We start from the raw sequence: 18987 nt of genomic DNA, 5'->3' as shown, positions 1-18987 counted from the left end.
TCACACCTCATGTCTTGTGAGTTCATCATATGATATCCTTAAACTATGGTAACCAATTTTGTACTCTGACTTTGTTATTTTCAAATACTAAAATTATTAGGCTTTTCTAAATGAACTAGAGAGGCAGTTGTTAGATTCAAATAATAATTTATTGATGTAAATATAATACATATAAACAAAAACTAGCTTTCTCTCAGTCACGTTACTGACACACAGAACCAAACACACAGAAACTCACTCTCGTATATATACAACACTGTGCAAGAATCATTATTCTGGCCAAATAAATGAGAAAGCATACCCATAACAGCACAAGTCGTCTACTCTCACACCGGACTTGTTAACTGATGTCCAGTATAGTCAGTTTCCTCCATATTTTATACCAGACATGGACATGCTGACAGCTAGTCGGAGTTTCCTCCTAATTATGACCTTACACCAGACATGGACAACAAGTAGCTGTCCGGTGAAGACTTTTATTCAGACATCTATATTTCAAAGGTTGGTCTCAGAGCCACAGGAAACTATGGCAAAGTTATGAAAGTTGGAAGTTCAAGAAATGGACCAATATGGTTGAATGACCCCTTTATTAATAACCACTGCATCAGATCACTACATTTATCAGACCGACAAAATTATCATGTATTAACCCTAAAAGTGATTTAACATTTATCATGCACCCCTCTAATTCTGATTCAACCATAAGCTAAAACTTGCACCGTTGTTCATTCATTCCCATCCAACCGTCAATAAAATAATATATTACAGTGCAGACACAAAATGAAGGATATCCCTTCAAATCTGTGTTTTGTTTACAATTAACACAACAATACAAAGTGAAAATAAAATTGTATACAATCCAAGTATTACTTATTCCTGCAATGTCTTTATCTAAATATTGAATGTCATCTCCAAAATCACTTGGGATTTGGCTCCAAGTTCCAACACAATATTCATACAATTGTATTACTGGTTTGGAATTTGTGCCAAGTCCCCAATTTCAACAACACATACTAATTATCTCAATGAACCTTAAAAATTTGTAAAAGTAAACTAACATATCAACAGGTGATAGGACAAAATTCTAAGGACGGACTTACATAAAGTCATTAATTACTAACAGGCAATAATTGAAACAGTTCAGGTGAGGTGGGATGGATAATGAGTTGATGCGAGCTTTAGATTGAAGGGCGGTAAACGTTAGTCACACATATTTGTATACAGCTAATAGCTTCCAGATCTATATGGACGGAGTATTGGAGTAGCAGAGAGGTTTAGATGGTAAATAGTTTATAGCTATAATTATTTGAGTACCTATCAGTAATAAAACAACTGTCACCTACCGTGAGAGTAGTGCAGACAGAGTATATAAATATTTGTTTTATTTACTAAAGTACTGTTCCTAATTTCCATTTTTGATTGATATAACCTCCCCTGGGATTTTGACTTGAGTTATATAAACAACAATTACATATATCATATAGCCATGAAAATGAAATAGATTTGTGAGGTGATTTTTACCTGAATTCACATATAAATAACTTAAAACACTATTTCTATAAATGAATACCTCAGCGAGGTTTGAAAAACAACTGTGCAGTAGAAAATTAATTTTCTTAAAGAGCTTTTAAGATTCCGAGATACAAAGAATTGTGCAATAAGACAAAGTCCTTATCACAAGTGTACCAACTCTGTAAATATCTGTAATATGTATATCTCCCTTTCGTGCGATTTCTTGATTCAACAAGATATTACGATTATATTTTCCTGCTTTTGAATTTTCGCCTCAAGTACTGATTTCAGCTCAACTACAGCTACTTTGAGAGCTTTTATAGCTTAATAAAATATTAATGTAACAAAATATTGGTGTCAAATATCCCTAAAATTTGAGTATACCCACCCCAAAATTTATCTGTAAAATTACAAACTTCATTAGAAAAAATTAACCTTTAATAATAAAACCACCAAAAATCTAGTCATTGGAATCTGTATAGAAGTCTTGACATCTTTTCTGTATTGTGAGTGTATGAACAATAATGATGGTATACCACTCAGCAATAGAACAGGAATTAACTCATTCATCCCTGAATGGCATACCGCTCAGCAATAGAACAGGAATTAACTCATTCATCCCTGAATGGCATACCGCTCAGCAATAGAACAGGAATTAACTCATTCATCCCTGAATGGCATACCACTCAGCAATAGAACAGGAATTAACTCATTCATCCCTGAAGACAAATTTGATCTCTTCCAATTAAAGGCTGGGACAGTTCATTATAAACGTTCAGGGGTGAAAATAAGCTTCACAAAAACAGGCAAATTTTCAAATTCAATAGATTTATCATTCGATATGGAAATTGCTATCACATGGTGAAAGTCAACCACAAAAGGGCGAGAAACTTTCAGCATGAGAATATCTTAACTCCATGTATACACAACAACACTCACCATTACATGTGTACATGTGGACATTTTGGCAGACTGGTCAGACACTCCACCGATCATACAGATCCAATCAATATTGAGGCAGTAACAATTCACTTATGATAGACATGGTTAGCACTAATTCACTAGGACAGACACTATTTCTGCTCTGGGCCGTCCCCAAAGGAATGTCCTGTTAAAGAAAAAGTACAGTCATCTAATGAGATGCCTCCCTCATCTCCAACCATGTCGCCACAGTCGTCACCACCACCCTGCATTGATGTCACCATTATTCCGGCACTTAGGTCTACTGTTCGTCCTTCTTTGTCCTAATAAAGACAAATTAAAAACTTTGTAAATTCTTCATATCTATTCATAAGTTATGTTAAATGAACACAAACTAGAGATATTAACACAGAAGTTACTTTTAATCATATTATCTCATTGTCAAAATTTAAATTCAAATTCAACAAAATGTTTCCTTGTCAAAAAAAATGCACTTACTGCTTTAAAGTCAAGAAACATCTCCTTAAAAGCCATAAAGTCACTAAATGTTAGCAACATCTCAAATATCTCGCCTTCCAGCTCATTTTTTCTTTCCCTGTCAGGAGAAAAACAAATCATTTTTATGATATCAAACAGATTAATACATCTTCATTGTACACTTTACATTTTACATTGGTCAATATGCCAACAGAATACTGAATTCAGTTGGTGAGACGAAGCCAATTGGACTAATTCATGTACCATGTGATACCTGATAACTTTGTGTGGGACTATTGCTTCTATTGGTGATGGAATGATGCTAAATGATGATATAAATTGTACCAGACTAATGTCATTTCAGAGGAAAGATTACAGAGAGTTACGTTCCATCACCACTGGAGATACTAGTCCCTTTATCAGGTATAATGTGGTACATAGTTTGATATATAGTACATGCAATAACTGGTACTTACATAATTTGATGTGTAAATTCACCCATGGAAAATCCTGGCATGCGTTTCGTGAGCTCATCATCTAAGTGCTTCTCTATTAATTGAACCTGTTCATAACAAGGAAGCATTTGAATACATTCTATTCATGATCAGTAACTAACATATTGTCTATACTTTGTGTAAAAAGGGGAAAAAACTTGCTTAATATCCATTAAAATCAGTACACACACGAATGGTTTGTATTTTCTATGGATAATGTGTGTATATAAAACTTACGTATTCTATACATATTTTCTCTATGGATATCAATACATATAAAACTTAGATATTCTCTATGGATATCAGTATATATAAAACTTAGATATTCTCTATGGATATCAATACATATAAAACTTAGATATTCTCTATGGATATCAGTATATATAAAACTTAGATATTCTCTATGGACATCAGTATATATAAAACTTAGATATTCTCTATGGATATCAGTATATATAAAACTTACATATTCTCTAGGGATATTTGTAAACATTAAACTAGGATATTCTCTATGGATATCTGTATGTATATACATTGTATATAACTTAACATATTCTCCATGCGTATTCAGTATACACTGTATATAACTTACATATTCTCTATGGATATCTGTGTAAATAAATTTGTTTTCTTCTGTGTCATCAAACTCCTGATAATATTTCTCCATAAACTCTGTCTGTATTCTCTGGAAGTCCTCATCTACAAGGAAAGTTTGTAAAGATAATGTTTGCCTCCATAGTGATACAACAACATTATTTTGAACTAAAAGTCCATGATGAAAAGGATTATGTTACACATAACCAGTAAATATTTCTGATGTCATATGTCAATGACTATATGGTGAGTACACTGTCATCAGACTAGTAGTAGTAGTAATGGCCAGGATTTAGTGTCATGAGTATCTCTTAACTTAGAGCTTCACCGCTGGAAAGTATTACAGAACTTAAGTAAAGGAAACATTCAAACTGGGCCCAGACAGTATAAGAATACGAAGGAGTAAAGCATGTAGAAGTTGTCTTCACAACGAAGGTAAAAGTTTGATGACCAATGTCACAAATAAAAAACATTCTTTTCCGTACAACTTCCGACTGACTTTTCTGCTACAACATTAGCTCTTTCCATACGTACTTCACTGAGTAGCGCTGATTCAGAGTCTATACATGAGGTAATTAAAATGTATTTGTGTAGTCTTTTTACATTATGAAGCTTACGATGCTTACTGGTACATGTCAGTACATGTTTCTGATCTTGGTAATCGCCGACAGACATTTCCGACTGTTTAGCTCCACCCCTACATTGAAGCGACAGCCAATGAGAGCCGCGCTTACACAGCTTATTGAATGTCGTTGGCAAACTGACTAGCTACCATGCAAACTGACTAGCTACCAATCAACGGAACCACCAACTAGACTGGCCGTCACATATACGCTTATTGTAACGGCGCTGTAAAAAAGTTCAGACAGTGATAGTGAAAATAAATGGAATATTATCATGATAAATCATTCAGCTTCCATAGCCAGACTTACCCATAATTATATCTTCTACATGTCCGATTGTCTCATCAAATTTGGTATCAACAGCATTGGAACTGAAACAACAAAATGTGGATCATGTTTTACTCAGACGATTTGGAGCAATGCAAATGCTTATCTTCTTTGTAATTATTGTATTAACACATAGGAGTGTATACAAACTTTAAATACACAGTCTTGGTGCACACATTATATAGTGATATTCAGGTTTACAGAATGAAATGAGTTTCATGCCTGGTCAGAGGTTAATTAAAGTGATCATGATTAATTAGATATTCCATTCGCATACTTTCTTTTCGTGGAAGTCTACATTATTTGTCAATTGATATTCTTGTTTCATTGCTCTCAGACACAACCAATTGGTATGAGCTCGAGGGATGCATTTGATTACCTTAAAGTTTTATCGATATAGCTTTTAGGTGAAGGAAAAGCATTTAAGCTGCATTTCTGTCAAGAAATTTGCCGATAAACAGCTACATAGTTCAGCCCTGATAGTCCGATTGAAACTTACTTAGAAACAGCAAGATCTTCATCTTCATGGAAAGAAAAATCCATCGGTTCTATACCATCTGAAAGTACAACATTGTTCTTAGAAACTGTTCCTTGAAAGGGATAAAACGATATCTATCTTACATAATGTAGTGCTTAATTTAACAATTTAATTTGATAAAACAATCTGTTTTCTTAAACTTTCTGGAAACTGGACATAAGTATTTGGACACGTTATATTTTAATGTTATATCCTATTCCATGCATTAAAAAAATGATTTTTTTACTTTCACTGACCATGGTTCGCTTTTCAAAAATTTTCCTTAAATTCATATTAATGTTGAAAAATAAGATAATTTTTGTATAATTTTCAATAGTTTTTATCAAGAGAGGTTGTTGGATCTTAAAATTACATTTCAAATTTTGCTGGCCAGTGGAATTATGAAGTAAGATCAAATACCAAATGGACGTCAAAGTTTTGTTACACTGTTTGTAAATTGTAATCATCTATTTCAAATAAAAACAGTCAATAGAAATATTCAAACATATCTGAAGAAAATAAAGAACAATTTCAAGAAAATCTGGTTAAAAACAAAATCATGATAAAAATTGAAAATTTGTCAAAATGCGTTAATACAATATCATTATTATTATAGTAAAATATGGCGTGTCTGAATACTTATGTCTGATCTCTGTAGATATGTACTGCACACGCAGGAGACAATGTATGACCTTAAAAAGGCTATGCTCATATATATATATTTATTGTAAACATGTAAAAAAAAACATCATTATAGGCCTGTCACCTAAGCCATGATGACTTTACAGTGATTTCTTACAATAATTTCAGGGGCCTGTACCTTTACAAGTGGGAGAATACTACATTACATTGTTCTTGAAAGTGTACATTTCAAAGATTTTTTTTATTCATTTAGGAAAATATTTACATAAAATTGGCAAAATATAACAAAATTATTTCTCTAAGGGAAGGTGCCTTTATTCAGCCCCAAAAGCACCTAAAAAATCACTGGGTGACAGAACCAACCTTTAACAAAATTATTTCTCTAAGGGAAGGTGCCTTTATTCAGCCCCAAAAGCACCTAAAAAATCACTGGGTGACAGAACCAACCTTTACAACAAATTGTTTATAAGGTAGTTAAAATTCCTTCAAATAATTAATATAGCAGTTATTATCTTTTTAATTTATAGTCTACAAATTTAGATTAGACAAACCCATTTCACAATATACATCATGACATGTATATATATTCATAAGTAGATAAAAGAAAGAAAAATTTGGAAAGATTAATTAAAAAGACAAAAAAAACATACTTATTATCAACAGAGTGTTTATAATTACAAGGATCTGTAGTTTAATCAGATTACACAGAGAAATTAAAACTTACATGTACAAGTCACCATATCAATCACACATGTACCTAATTTGAAAATAAGCCGTCATTCATTATGAATCAAAATTCAAGAAACCTTAAAATATTCTTTTGACATACTTACAGCAAACACTGACACTCATGATGACTAGTCAGTCTTTTTACCAAAATCTAACTCCTGATTATTTCGTAAACAAGTTCTGTCTCCGGTACTGTTTGTTTTCACGACTGACAGACCCACTTGAACTGATTCCAGTTAAGGTAAGCTCGTGTCAGAACAAGTCCATTCAGGAAATGGCACTAATTAGTAGGTTTACACGCGAGTACATCAAATAAGCTTTTGAGACCACCCCCGACTTTGTTGAAGGAAACCATTGTGTTGGATAAATAAGTGAGACGGTAGACTATTAACAATAGGCTAAATATCAATCCATCTGATTTAATAGAAGTTTTTCATCTGAATAGAATTATCACCAAATTTCTTATTATGGAAAAACATTCAGTAACGACAACCCATGTGACACATACGATAATTTTTGTCAAAACAAGGTTACATGTACCTTATCTTATAGATGTTTCGAGCTTTCAAATGAATAACCATATCTTCAAATTGCAAAATAGCATCTCTGTATATCTCAACGTAACGTTGACATACAAAATAAATGGCCGAAATGAATTCAGAAAACAATAAATACACAAAAACAACTTACCCGCCTGGTCATCGTCAAAATTGGATGCCATGTTGGAATTCGGCGGAAGTGAAGACACCGGTGTCGTTAAATATTTATTAAGATCAAGCAGTTTCACAAATAATATAAATTAGTAAAGACAAGCAAAAAGCTATTATACAATGAAATCAATGGTTGACTTTATTCAACATGAACATATTTAAATTTATTGCGATTACCTTTTTTGATAAATTATGTTAATAATTTATTTTTACCTTGAGTGAAATCAATGCGTCGGTGGTGTAACGGTTAGCATGGTTGCCTTCCAAGCAGTCGATCCGGGTTCGACTCCCGGCCGACGCACCTTTATTTTTCCCCAATAATTTATTCAGTTCTTGAAAACCTACGATATTCTTTTTTGGCATTATTCAATATCGAATATAAATATACAATATATACAGATGTATAGTGAATCATTTGGAATAATAAAAAAAAACAACAACAAAAAACGAAGGTGAGGGTCATGACGGTTAACAGATACTTGTGGACATGAATATTAATGTGTCTACATTATTTTTTTTAAAGAAAATTTGTGATGAAATAGTAATTTACATATGTTAGAATTACCATGTTCCATATGTGAAACGCTAACAACGATAATTACAAACATATGCTTCATATATAAAAAGACACGTATCTCGGCCTAATAAATAAAAGTATTTATCAGGCCGAGATACGTGCGTTTATATATTATATTACAAACATATGCTTCATATATAAAAAGACACGTATCTCGGCCTAATAAATAAAAGTATTTATCAGGCCGAGATACGTGCGTTTATATATTATATGTTTGTAATTATCGTTGTTAGCATTTCTCATAAGGAACATGGTAATTCTAACATATTTAAATTACTATTACATAACAAATTTTCTTTAACAAAAATAAAAATAATGATATAGACATACTCATGTCTACAAGTACCTGTGTGGTCCAGGCGCCCACGCTCCGATCTGATTTCTTTGAAATGTTGCTGTTTTTAAAGTCTAGCCTACGTGTTTTGAACGTATTTTTTATCAATGCTAACGAAAGAGGATTCACCATTCTTTATTTTATTGGCCCTGCAGGTAGGGCGTTAGAATTGTACCTGCTGCCCCTATTGCATGATCGTAAAAGGCGACTAAATTTAGGATCTTATCTTTTCTCTTCTTCCTAACTGACTTTATCTTTCCTGATGCCTCCCTTGGCACCGCCTCACTTTTGGCCTTGAGCTGAGCGTTCGCCCATGTGAGGAAGGCTCTGGGTTCTGTCCCCTGGCCGAGACACACCAAAGTCTATAAAAGTGGTAGTTTCTGCTCCTGCTTAGCGTTCAGCATACAGGGAGTGGGACGACTGGTTCGCCCGCTGTCAGTATAATGTGACCGGGTGGGATGTGTTGCTTGGTGTCTTCGGCGGCATGCTTCAGTGATATAGCACTATAAAAAGGGCAACAGTTCCACTATACAAGAAGACACAACACGAACATACCGCAGTCTCCCAGTACACTCACCTCGCACAACATACACGCAACACACCGCATACATGGGAGGCCGTCCTTACATGACCATAGCTGTTAATAGGACGTTAATAAATCAAACAAACAAACAAAAAAATCTTTATTTTATACCCATTTATAAAAGGTTTGATTGGATAAAAGTTTAAAAGTTTTTTAATTGCTTCAAATAATTAGCATGTTATAGAAGGTGTAAAATAATGCTAAATGAATAATTTCATAGCACATGCGGTTTTTAAATAGAAATACGGGGAAATACCTTTTCAAAAGCAATGCATTTGTACTGTAAGTACTGCAGTCCTTAAGCCTTTGTGATTGTATAAGTTGAAGAGCTTTACAATTTGGTCTGAGTAATATAATGACATGTTTTGTCATACAGGGTGGCCTAGCTCCATATCAAAGTTTTTTTATCAATATTACCTTGATAAGTTTGTTATCAATAATTTTCGCACATCTTTACCATGCAAATAAATATAGTCTTCGCATATAATGCTTGTAAAAGTGAAAGTAGTAAATCAATATTTGTTTATTGTTTTTTTATCTGCTTTCCTTTTGTGCCAAGACATGAAACAAATTGATACAACTTCTACAATATCAAAAATAAAAACCAAAAAGTGGGAGGGCTATTATGTAACAATGATATGACGAATAAGAATACGTGTATTACATAATAATACAAAGATTTCTTACAATTGTAAGGGGAAGATATAACGTCAGTGATAGTCACCACTGAAGTATTGGATTCAGATAACTCAGTAGTAGCGCATTACGTCCAGTCAGCTTTGGCCACTAAACCCCTTATATAATGAAAAGTTTCAAGCTCATCTGATCCAAAATGGCAGAGATACGGCTGTTTGAAAACAAACATAATGTATGATTTCCAATTTTAATTCTAAAAATAGTGTCTTCTGTTAATTATAATAATGCTTGATAGTCTTTCTATAGAACTGGTACATATAATTAGATGTTATTTGCATTAATTACTATCAATGCTGTTTTATCATTGTTAATTAGGCTGTTTGAGCGACAATGGTACATGTTTTCCTAATATATGAGATACATGTAAGTATTAATTGTTATAACTAATTAATCGAAATAGTAAATTCTTACGTTATATTTAGTAGTGTTTTGGAAGTATCAAGTTTCAAGTTTCTTTATTAGTTTTCTTTGACAAATACATTCTTACGTTATATTTAGTAGTGTTTTGAATTATGGATGTGAAATATGGGGATTTCATAAAGCTCCTGACATTGAAAAGGTACAAAGCAGAAGAAAAACACTACTAATGCTATGGTAAATATTGAACTTAGAAGAGTTTCTTTATCTATTATCAGGAAAATTAGAAATCGAAGAAAATAATCATAGCTGGATTTTTCAGTCGAGATTGGAATTAAACAATTGTAGTTTGGGCTATATATATGATTTGGAATCGTTTCTTAAATCTGATTCTAATCTATTTAAACTCAAATTAGAAGATCTTTTTAGACAGGATTTTGGTTTGTTTAGTTTTACGTCCTATTAACAGCCAGGGTCATGTAAGGACGTGACCTTGTCGTCACAGATGGCTGTGTCGGTCGAAATGACGACAAGGAGTAGGGTAGAAGCTTGTTGACGGCTTTTATTCTATGTGAAGTGTAGACAAGAGTTCTCTCTTTCTCTCTCTAATATGTGGCCCTAGAGGAGGCGGTGACGTAGGTGGATGTAAGGTGTATGTGAGGCGGAAGTACCCCGTCTCAAACCTCAGTCTCAGTCTTCAGTCTAATCTCCGTCTGATTCCCGTCTAATGTCCGTCTAGTTTCCGTCTGACTGTGGCCTATTGCGGCCCTTTATTTATAATGATTGGGTACGTGACTGGTACACGTGCCGTTGGGACAATGCTTGCCCCAAAGGTTACCCAGCTCATCATAAACTGTCAAAATTTACTAATTTTAATTCAGAATACAGCCTTACCGGCGCCTGATGCAGGCTTAACAAAATAGAAATGTTTTGATTTTCTGACTTGACTTGGTTGAGGCTGGACAGAACCGCCTGTAATACATGTATGCATATTTTGCACAAACTATACTGCACAGTTAAACAGGTGTGTGGACTACGCGATGTCTTGTCATTCCTTCCAGAACATTACACATAGTCCCTACCATACCCAAACCTATTCGGTAACAATTTACTAATAAGTTTATCACCTAGTTTAACACGTGCATAGACCGTGCGATGTCCTGTCATGCTTTCCAGAACATCCCACGTAGTCGCTACTAAGTAGGTGCCGTAACAATTTACTGATATTTCGGTCAACAATAAAATCCTAAGATATAGAACTCTACATTTTGTTGTAATAGCTAAATGTACATGTAGCCCTCACCAGAGTGTGTGAATAGTTTTAATATCTAATAGTATTTTGTTAACAAAACGTCATGACGATAGCTTTACTTAATTAAAAAGGTGTCCTGTTTTAAAGAAAAAAATATTAGATTAATGAATTTTTTAGAATATGATACGAAAGATTTATTTTGTTTTAATATACAGTTAAAATTATAGAACTATTGATAATTGAACTGGTAACTAATCCATGGTAGTTTAATAAAAAAAGAAAAGAAAGTTTAAGAATGTTCATCAAATGAATGTAACAGGTACAATATTTCGCTAAAAAATCTATTTATTACATGATATAAGTTAAACATTAATAAAAAAAAATACATACGAGTTGTATTTGTATAAGTTATATGAAAAATCAACGTTTCGTTACAATAAATAAATTAACAAACAAACAAAAAAGTATTTGAGTGGCAGCGAGTATCGAACCGCGGCCGCTTGCACAGAAAGATTGCATGTTTTTTTTTTTTTTTTTTTTTTAAGGATAAAAATAATTTTATTTTTCCCGTCAATAGGGCCCCGGGGGTTGGGTCCCCCGAGGTTCCTCACAAAACAAACAAATAAAAATAATCATAGAAGCATCTGCACTAATACTGTAAATACAGGCAATACATAATCATAGGACTCACAACTTCGTAAATAGTTTAAAAAAATAATTTGAATATCACAGTCATCTAGTACGATAATGTCATTTGAAGAGATAAATTACTTTATGAAAAAAGTTCTTTTATGCGTACTTATAAAATAATGAAAAATATATCGAACAAAACGTTTAAACGTGAATTTGAAAAAAATTGATAATATCCACATTTCCTTCACATTTCCTTCATTGCACATGACAATATTCCTTCTTTTAAAAACACAAAATCGGGCAACACTTAAGGTAAAGTTAACAAACTGATTAACAAAAGATTGCATGTTACCTCGACACCTCTTTTTCGTCTTACTTGCATGAAGTGAAAATCTATGCTATATACATGTAAAAAGATAGTTCAAGCGTACTTCGGCTAAATCGTTGACAATAGTCCATGAAGCTTTAGAACTAAAAATCAACATTTATTCTACATTATTTTTTTCAAATATCAGAAAATAAAATATTTTTTAAAAGAAATATATTTTTCTTTACGGTAGCAATAAGCTTAATCTTAAAAGATACAAAATAAGATTCCACTCTTATGTAGATAAGAAATATTTGAGATTGAATAAAGAAATCGTGAAAATGTGAAATATAATTACAACATCACATAAGCAATAATCCTAATTTAGACCAATCAGGGCCTTAACATTGTTGCAATGACAACAATGTATTTCAAAACTGTATCATATCAATTTTCATTTATATCTAAAACTATCAAAATTTCAACCAATTACTCAATCATGGCCTACAATTAATTACCACCAATCTTAGACAACCAATCTTATCGAAAGTTATACCACGTTATTCAACATACAACTGTACCTCATAATCCCCATATACCAATTATCAATCTTAGCGTTAGATTACCTAAAATTCAGCCAATCATCCTCAATATTCGATCTAGGGGTTACTATCACTGTCGTCATATCCATCCTGGCTTAGCCTATGGCATAGTAAAACTGAAAGCATTTCAAAAGGAAAAAGTACGACGCCCATCATCAAAGCCATATATAAGGCCTTTTTATGTACACCAAAGGACAAAACTATCCATTTCATCTGTTGTTCACACAGAACTTTCAATTTTGCTTTGACATTGTCAAGGGGTGAATATTACATCTGTAATAGTAACCTCTGAAATATCGAGAGTGAATTTATATTTGCCAGAGGAATAAAATGTACATGCGTTGAAATTAAATGTCATATACATCTTTGATGACACTTAGATAATGTTCCAAGAATTATCTCCCTTATACTGTATAAACCTTATATTTTTGCATTTTTTTTCTGTATTTCTTTCTAGTACACTCCAGTTTAACATTTCATTTCAACGCACGCTGTTGATAAATTTAGGTTTGGTTTCTTATCGATATTCACGTAAAATTTGTCTTATTCAGGTGTACAACCATCTGCAGTTTATACCAGAAGTCATTAGTAGTCTCAGACGCCACCAAAGGTGGGGTAAGACACACTTAAAAATATAACATATCATACCTGTCACAATCATGTCATTCACAATATCCAGGGGTTATGGTCACCATTGTGACCAGATATTTATAGAAGTAGCTCAATTGGAAGAGCACCCATTCTACATTATGTTATTATATATGCATCCTCGATACTCCAGGGGTTACTATCACTGAAGTTATATACACCCCTCGACTATCTCATAGTAAAACGAAAGACAGTTCAAGAGAGAGAAAAAAAACCCTGACTTATCACAGGCCTGCAAATGCTTCCTTTGAAGACTACAGAGAGAGCAACACCCAACTTCAAACCCACACAGTCAACCACAGTGTACCGTTATTCGATTCCTTTGATGAATATCAAAGGACTTTGATGAACATCAAAGGACCAACAAACAAACAAAGGACCAAATTACATGTGTTTTCTGAACTGCCTTCGCTTTACAACGAGCTAGCCCAGGGGTGGAAACAAGGACAGTGAGAGTAACTCTCTGGGGTATCTTCTCTGTGATACTTTACTCAGCTGTAAGTGGTAACCGCTATATGCTAGACGTTCGTTGAGCACTCTCGTCTTGTTCGGGTTTTTCCGGGCTGTTGACTGTCCCGGCTTTCGTTGTTGTTTCTACATTTTACACATTGTTGTTGAAATGCCTAACAGCAGACATCGAAATCTTCCTTAATGTCAGAAAAAATAGAAGCTTGTCTTGTTTCTGTACTGAGAAGTCGGGGAGTCTGACATGTACAACTTTTAAATATAACTCATCGATTAAAAGGAAAGCTCATTTCAAAGCTTTTAAAAAACTTGATGGCCATATGCTTAAATCGCCCAACTGTCTAATTAAGTAGATAATTATATTCAAGATAAAGGAATTTCGTTACAGCAAAGAGCAAAGCATCTATTGAATGCATCCAAATTTGTAATGATACCTGAGAGTGAGTTTAACAACCACGCACACCTGTTGGGTGTATGCTTCAGTGGGGTAGCACTATAAATAAAGAATACTTTCCAACTATCACCACGAGAAAAAATATCGATTATTACCAAACCAACAGGACACATCGACTGTTTAAGGAAACCTAACCTGACAAAAGTAAGAAACCGATTAAATATAACAACATGCATACTTCATGTAAGATATTTTTGCCATTGTTAGACATTGGTTTTGTGAATTTTCTCACAATTAGAAATAAAATAATTTGATACAAACATCTCTGAAAGCCCAATATATACTATCATTAATAATCGACGATTTCAGATGTTTTAAATGGGGAACTATTGTAAACACCTGAGTAAAACGCCTGTCATTCAGGGGAGTGTTAAAAGTGAAAGTCACGATTAGAAAATGACTCTTAATATCCATACATTTCTCTATCACTTTGATTCTCGTCACGAATCTCGGAAAATGTGGCGTTCACTTATCGAGAGTATTGGATAAAACTTTTCGATATTGTCGTCAAATTAATCGGTTATATGAGATAGTAGGTATACTCACAAGTAAGGAAGCACAGTTAGAGACATACTATTTAATTTGGGTCCTAAAATTACGCAGTGGTCGATATATGCTACCATTATTAGACCTTTCTACAGTCCGTGCACGATTTGCTATACATTCCTCCCAGTCCCAAGTCCATATACGAATTCTCAACATTGCTAGACCAAACTAGTTATTTTAATTTTAATGCCTATATTAGATATTCGTGATTACATTTATACATGTATTTGGATATTATTGGTTTCTAAGAAGTATTTATTTCAATGGTATGAACATATTGGCATTTAGCAATTAAATAGAACAAATTTCAAACTTGGATTAAACTTTATTTAAAACATGGTTCTCCGGACCTCGAATTGTCCCATTATCTTGACTAATCTACAGTTTTCGGTGTTTTTCATATACTGAAAGTGGAGGTAGATCAATACAAGATTAGAATATAATTTCTGGTGTTCTGAATGGAAATTGATCAGAATAGGTCCAGAGGAACGAAAAGAATTAAGCTTAATAACTGTCGTGATATCGATGTACAATATACATAAGTAGGCTTTTTGTTTATTTTTAAATGGCCTATTTCCAGAAGACACTTTGACAAACAGTTTATATAATAGATAGATAGGTCTATTGTATACATTTAATGGCCTCCAATATGCTAATAACGATGTGTACATTCACGATGTTCGTGTCTACTAATGGATGTTTAACCGTTGAGTAACATAGGCTTAAAGCACAGTTAGCGTACATCCTTCTGTTCTTTTTGTGTTATATTTCATGAAATGTACAGGATGTACCCATAACTGGTCTATAAGTGACCTGTAGTCAGATTATATAAAGATTTTGGACCGCTGCCTGGTTTATATGTGATCATTTTTGGACAGTCACTTACAGACCAGTTATAGGTAAATCCTGAGCACAGCTCAAAGTGTCAAGGCATAAACGATCACAGAAGAGTTTTAAAACACTTTTACATGAAATATGTATCTTGAACTACATACACATATCATTAACATACAATTTTGACAATATTCAGAATTTTAAGCTGAATGTATTAATTCCATCTTTGAAAATAAACTTTTTTAATGCATCCTGCACTGTTTTTCGTTGCATATTGCACGTACATATATACAACATTAGGTGATCTTTGGCCATTTGGATTTAAGCACTTTTCCCACATTCACTTCTACATTATGTAAGCTCAGATTCAGATTCTTTTATTTCCTTGTTTTTTACAACATCGGAGAGTTGACATAAACATATACAATATAACAATGCAGATAGTGCTGGAAAAACATATAACTACATTTTTCATAGCAAAACAGATGCATTGTATGATTAATTATGTATATATACCATTTTATAAAACATAAGATCAATGATTTATAATGCACATTTCAAAACCTTGGAATATTAATTAACTTAAATTAGAAATTAAATTATCTCGTAGCTTTAAAGCCAAATCTATATATTTTCCTAACCTGTTTAATTCCCCTATATTCTGGGTTGATAATAAAAGTACCAACTTAAACACACTAGGACGTCTATAATAATATGATTTAATATATATTTTTCTTAATTCAGAGTAACAATTACATATAAGTATAAAGTGAAATTCATCTTCAATGTCATTAGCATTACATACCTCACACAATCTTTGAATTCTCTGACGATTCCTATACCTCCCTTGTTCAATATTTAAATTATGTGAACTAAGTCTTATACGTGCAATATTCTTCTTATGTGAATTATTAATGGATTTTGTTAGGTAAAATTGAAGAGTGAATTTATCTATAATATGTCTTTAAAGAAACCCCTTTGATATCGTTTGTACATTTGAAATTAGTTCTTGTCTATAAACATCGTAAAATCTATTCTCAATAATTTTATAAGTAACTTTATCATCTACTGTCGTATTATTCCAGAGATATGTTCATCCTAATTTATCTAATTCCCCTCGTATATTTAAAATCCAACTGTCAGCTCCTACCTGCCAAGTCTGTTAGAATAGTTGAGTATATTCCTGTAAATCCAATGGACATATTTTCGTTTGGGTTAATCAACTCTCATATGTTGCTTAGTTTACAAACACACAAATATATATTCTGTATCGAATTTCTTGTAATATCTTAATATTTTTGCACTTTTCTTTTCTTTTTTTCCCCCAATATTTAAAGTATCCAAAAATCTTATTCATGGCCCACTACACTGATATATCATGTTTTAACACTCAGTTTGTTAAAATACTTTATTTTCGCGAGTTTCTTTCAAATAAACAAAGCTGATGTAAGTTTTACCCTATCCATTTCCCGAGCATTTTGTTCCATTTTGCTTTTTCAGATATGCAAGAAAACACTAAATCACACACTGTAAAACCTTCAGTTTCTATATACAATTTGAACACCAGTAAAGACATTGTCCTGGTAGAAGGGTGACTATGGGTCTTTTAGGTTCACTAGGTTTATATGTGATGAATGCATTGGTATGGTTGACTGCACTTATAAACACATGAGTGAATATGTGCATGCTTTACCCGTTACTGGTATGATATGTGATGAATAGAATGATATGGATGAATGTACATTGTTGTTATTTTCAGCTTATGCTACCCACCTGGTTTATAAGTGATGAATGCCTTGTATAGTAGGGTTTTATTAACACAAAAGGAACTGTATTTAAGCTAGAGATAAGCATCAAACTGTATTATATGTGTGAGAGGGAACAGCACTCGGCCTTAACGAGCCTCGTTGCTGTACCCTCTCACACATATAGTGCAGTGTTCGGCTTATATCCTTAACTTATTGAGCTGAAAGCTTTCCTGATGTCTTCATATCTCGAACCTGAGAGTACTTGTTGTTACCACTATCCTTAAAGGGTGATAGAAATAGTACTTATGACTACAGAGGAATATCCTTTTAAAATTAGCTGTTTAGGACTGATTTTTCTATTTTGAGTGACAAACTTATTGATTTCGATAATACATTTTAAAAATAAGTGATGTTCAAATCAGAATAAAGAAAACAAATGTCTGCTGTTGATTCCAAATTGGTTTTGCAGTCGTTAATAAGTAAAAAGCTAAAAAGAATGGAAAATGTTATACTGTTTATATATACTGAAGCTCTACTGATTATGGTTGATAATTTGAACTTGAATGTCGATCTGCACAACATTTTAATGGTAACTTTGTGGCCTGGTGACATTTTTTTTTGTATTCAATGTCGTATGTCGAGATGCATGCCATTTAAACTTGGAATGAAGGGTATTAATCAAGTTTTGAATTTGACAGTCGAGTTGCACAGCATTCAAAATCTGAATGGCGTATGCTGCATATCGAACTGCACGCCATTCAAAATGTGAATGTCATATGCCAAGCGCTGCTCAAGTTTCAAAAGTCCGCTCGTTGGCAAGTGACAATTTTAAAAGTTGAATGTTGTTCATGTGTAAAAACATTACTGTACAGAATTAAAAAAAAGGTTCATTGGCCAACGGAAACATATTGTACACTATTGAACGTTTCGAATGTCGTATGTTTTGTAAACTTTCACACAATTGATATTTTAAATAGATTAATCGAAAATAGACTATTATTTGACCGGACCATTATATACAGTATTGTTAAACTGTTATTATTTGACTGGACCATTATATACAGTATTGTTGAACTGTTACTATTTGACCGGACCATTATACACAGTATTGTTGAACTGTTATTATTTGACCGGACCATTATATACAGTATTGTTGATATGTTATTATTTGACCGAACCATTACATACAGTATTGTTGAGCTGTTGTTATTTGACCGGACAATTACATACTGTATTGTTGAGCTGCTGTTGTACAAAAGTTCATGAGCATTCGAAATCCCAAAAGGGCAGAAAATATTTTATACTAAATACATTTATCATTCTTTATTTATTCATTTTAACGAATGACATTATCACTTATGACATGAAAGGATTTTGTAGTAATTCTCATGCTGTATTATGAGGG

General features: G+C 33.0%; 1 protein-coding gene and 1 non-coding gene across 3 annotated transcripts; one reads left to right on the top strand and one right to left on the bottom strand.

Annotated features, from left to right (window-relative positions):
• Positions 1 to 127: 127 nt before the first annotated feature.
• On the bottom strand, positions 128 to 7616 carry LOC138315983 (ADP-ribosylation factor-like protein 2-binding protein). Of its 2 annotated transcripts, none has more exons than XM_069257432.1 (7): positions 7527 to 7616; positions 5448 to 5505; positions 4931 to 4992; positions 3997 to 4103; positions 3387 to 3472; positions 2932 to 3028; positions 128 to 2756 (listed from the first exon to the last, which is right to left on the bottom strand). In XM_069257432.1, the coding sequence occupies exons 1-7, from the start codon at positions 7555 to 7557 to the stop codon at positions 2586 to 2588; spliced, it is 612 nt and encodes a 203-aa protein (XP_069113533.1). In that variant the 5' UTR covers positions 7558 to 7616; the 3' UTR covers positions 128 to 2585. The 2 variants fall into 2 exon arrangements, with proteins under 2 accessions (XP_069113533.1, XP_069113534.1); XM_069257433.1 differs by lacking the exon at positions 7527 to 7616 and adding an exon at positions 6941 to 7393.
• A 159-nt stretch (positions 7617 to 7775) lies between these two features.
• On the top strand, positions 7776 to 7847 carry Trnag-ucc (transfer RNA glycine (anticodon UCC)). The gene has a single exon. It is a non-coding gene; the product is annotated as a tRNA-Gly (tRNA).
• Positions 7848 to 18987: the final 11140 nt, after the last annotated feature.

This window comes from Argopecten irradians, chromosome 2, assembly GCF_041381155.1.
Source record: "Argopecten irradians isolate NY chromosome 2, Ai_NY, whole genome shotgun sequence".
Lineage (NCBI taxonomy): Eukaryota > Metazoa > Mollusca > Bivalvia > Pectinida > Pectinidae > Argopecten > Argopecten irradians.
The sequence above is the reverse complement of the archived record's forward strand: the minus strand, read 5'-3'. Positions and strand labels throughout refer to the sequence as shown.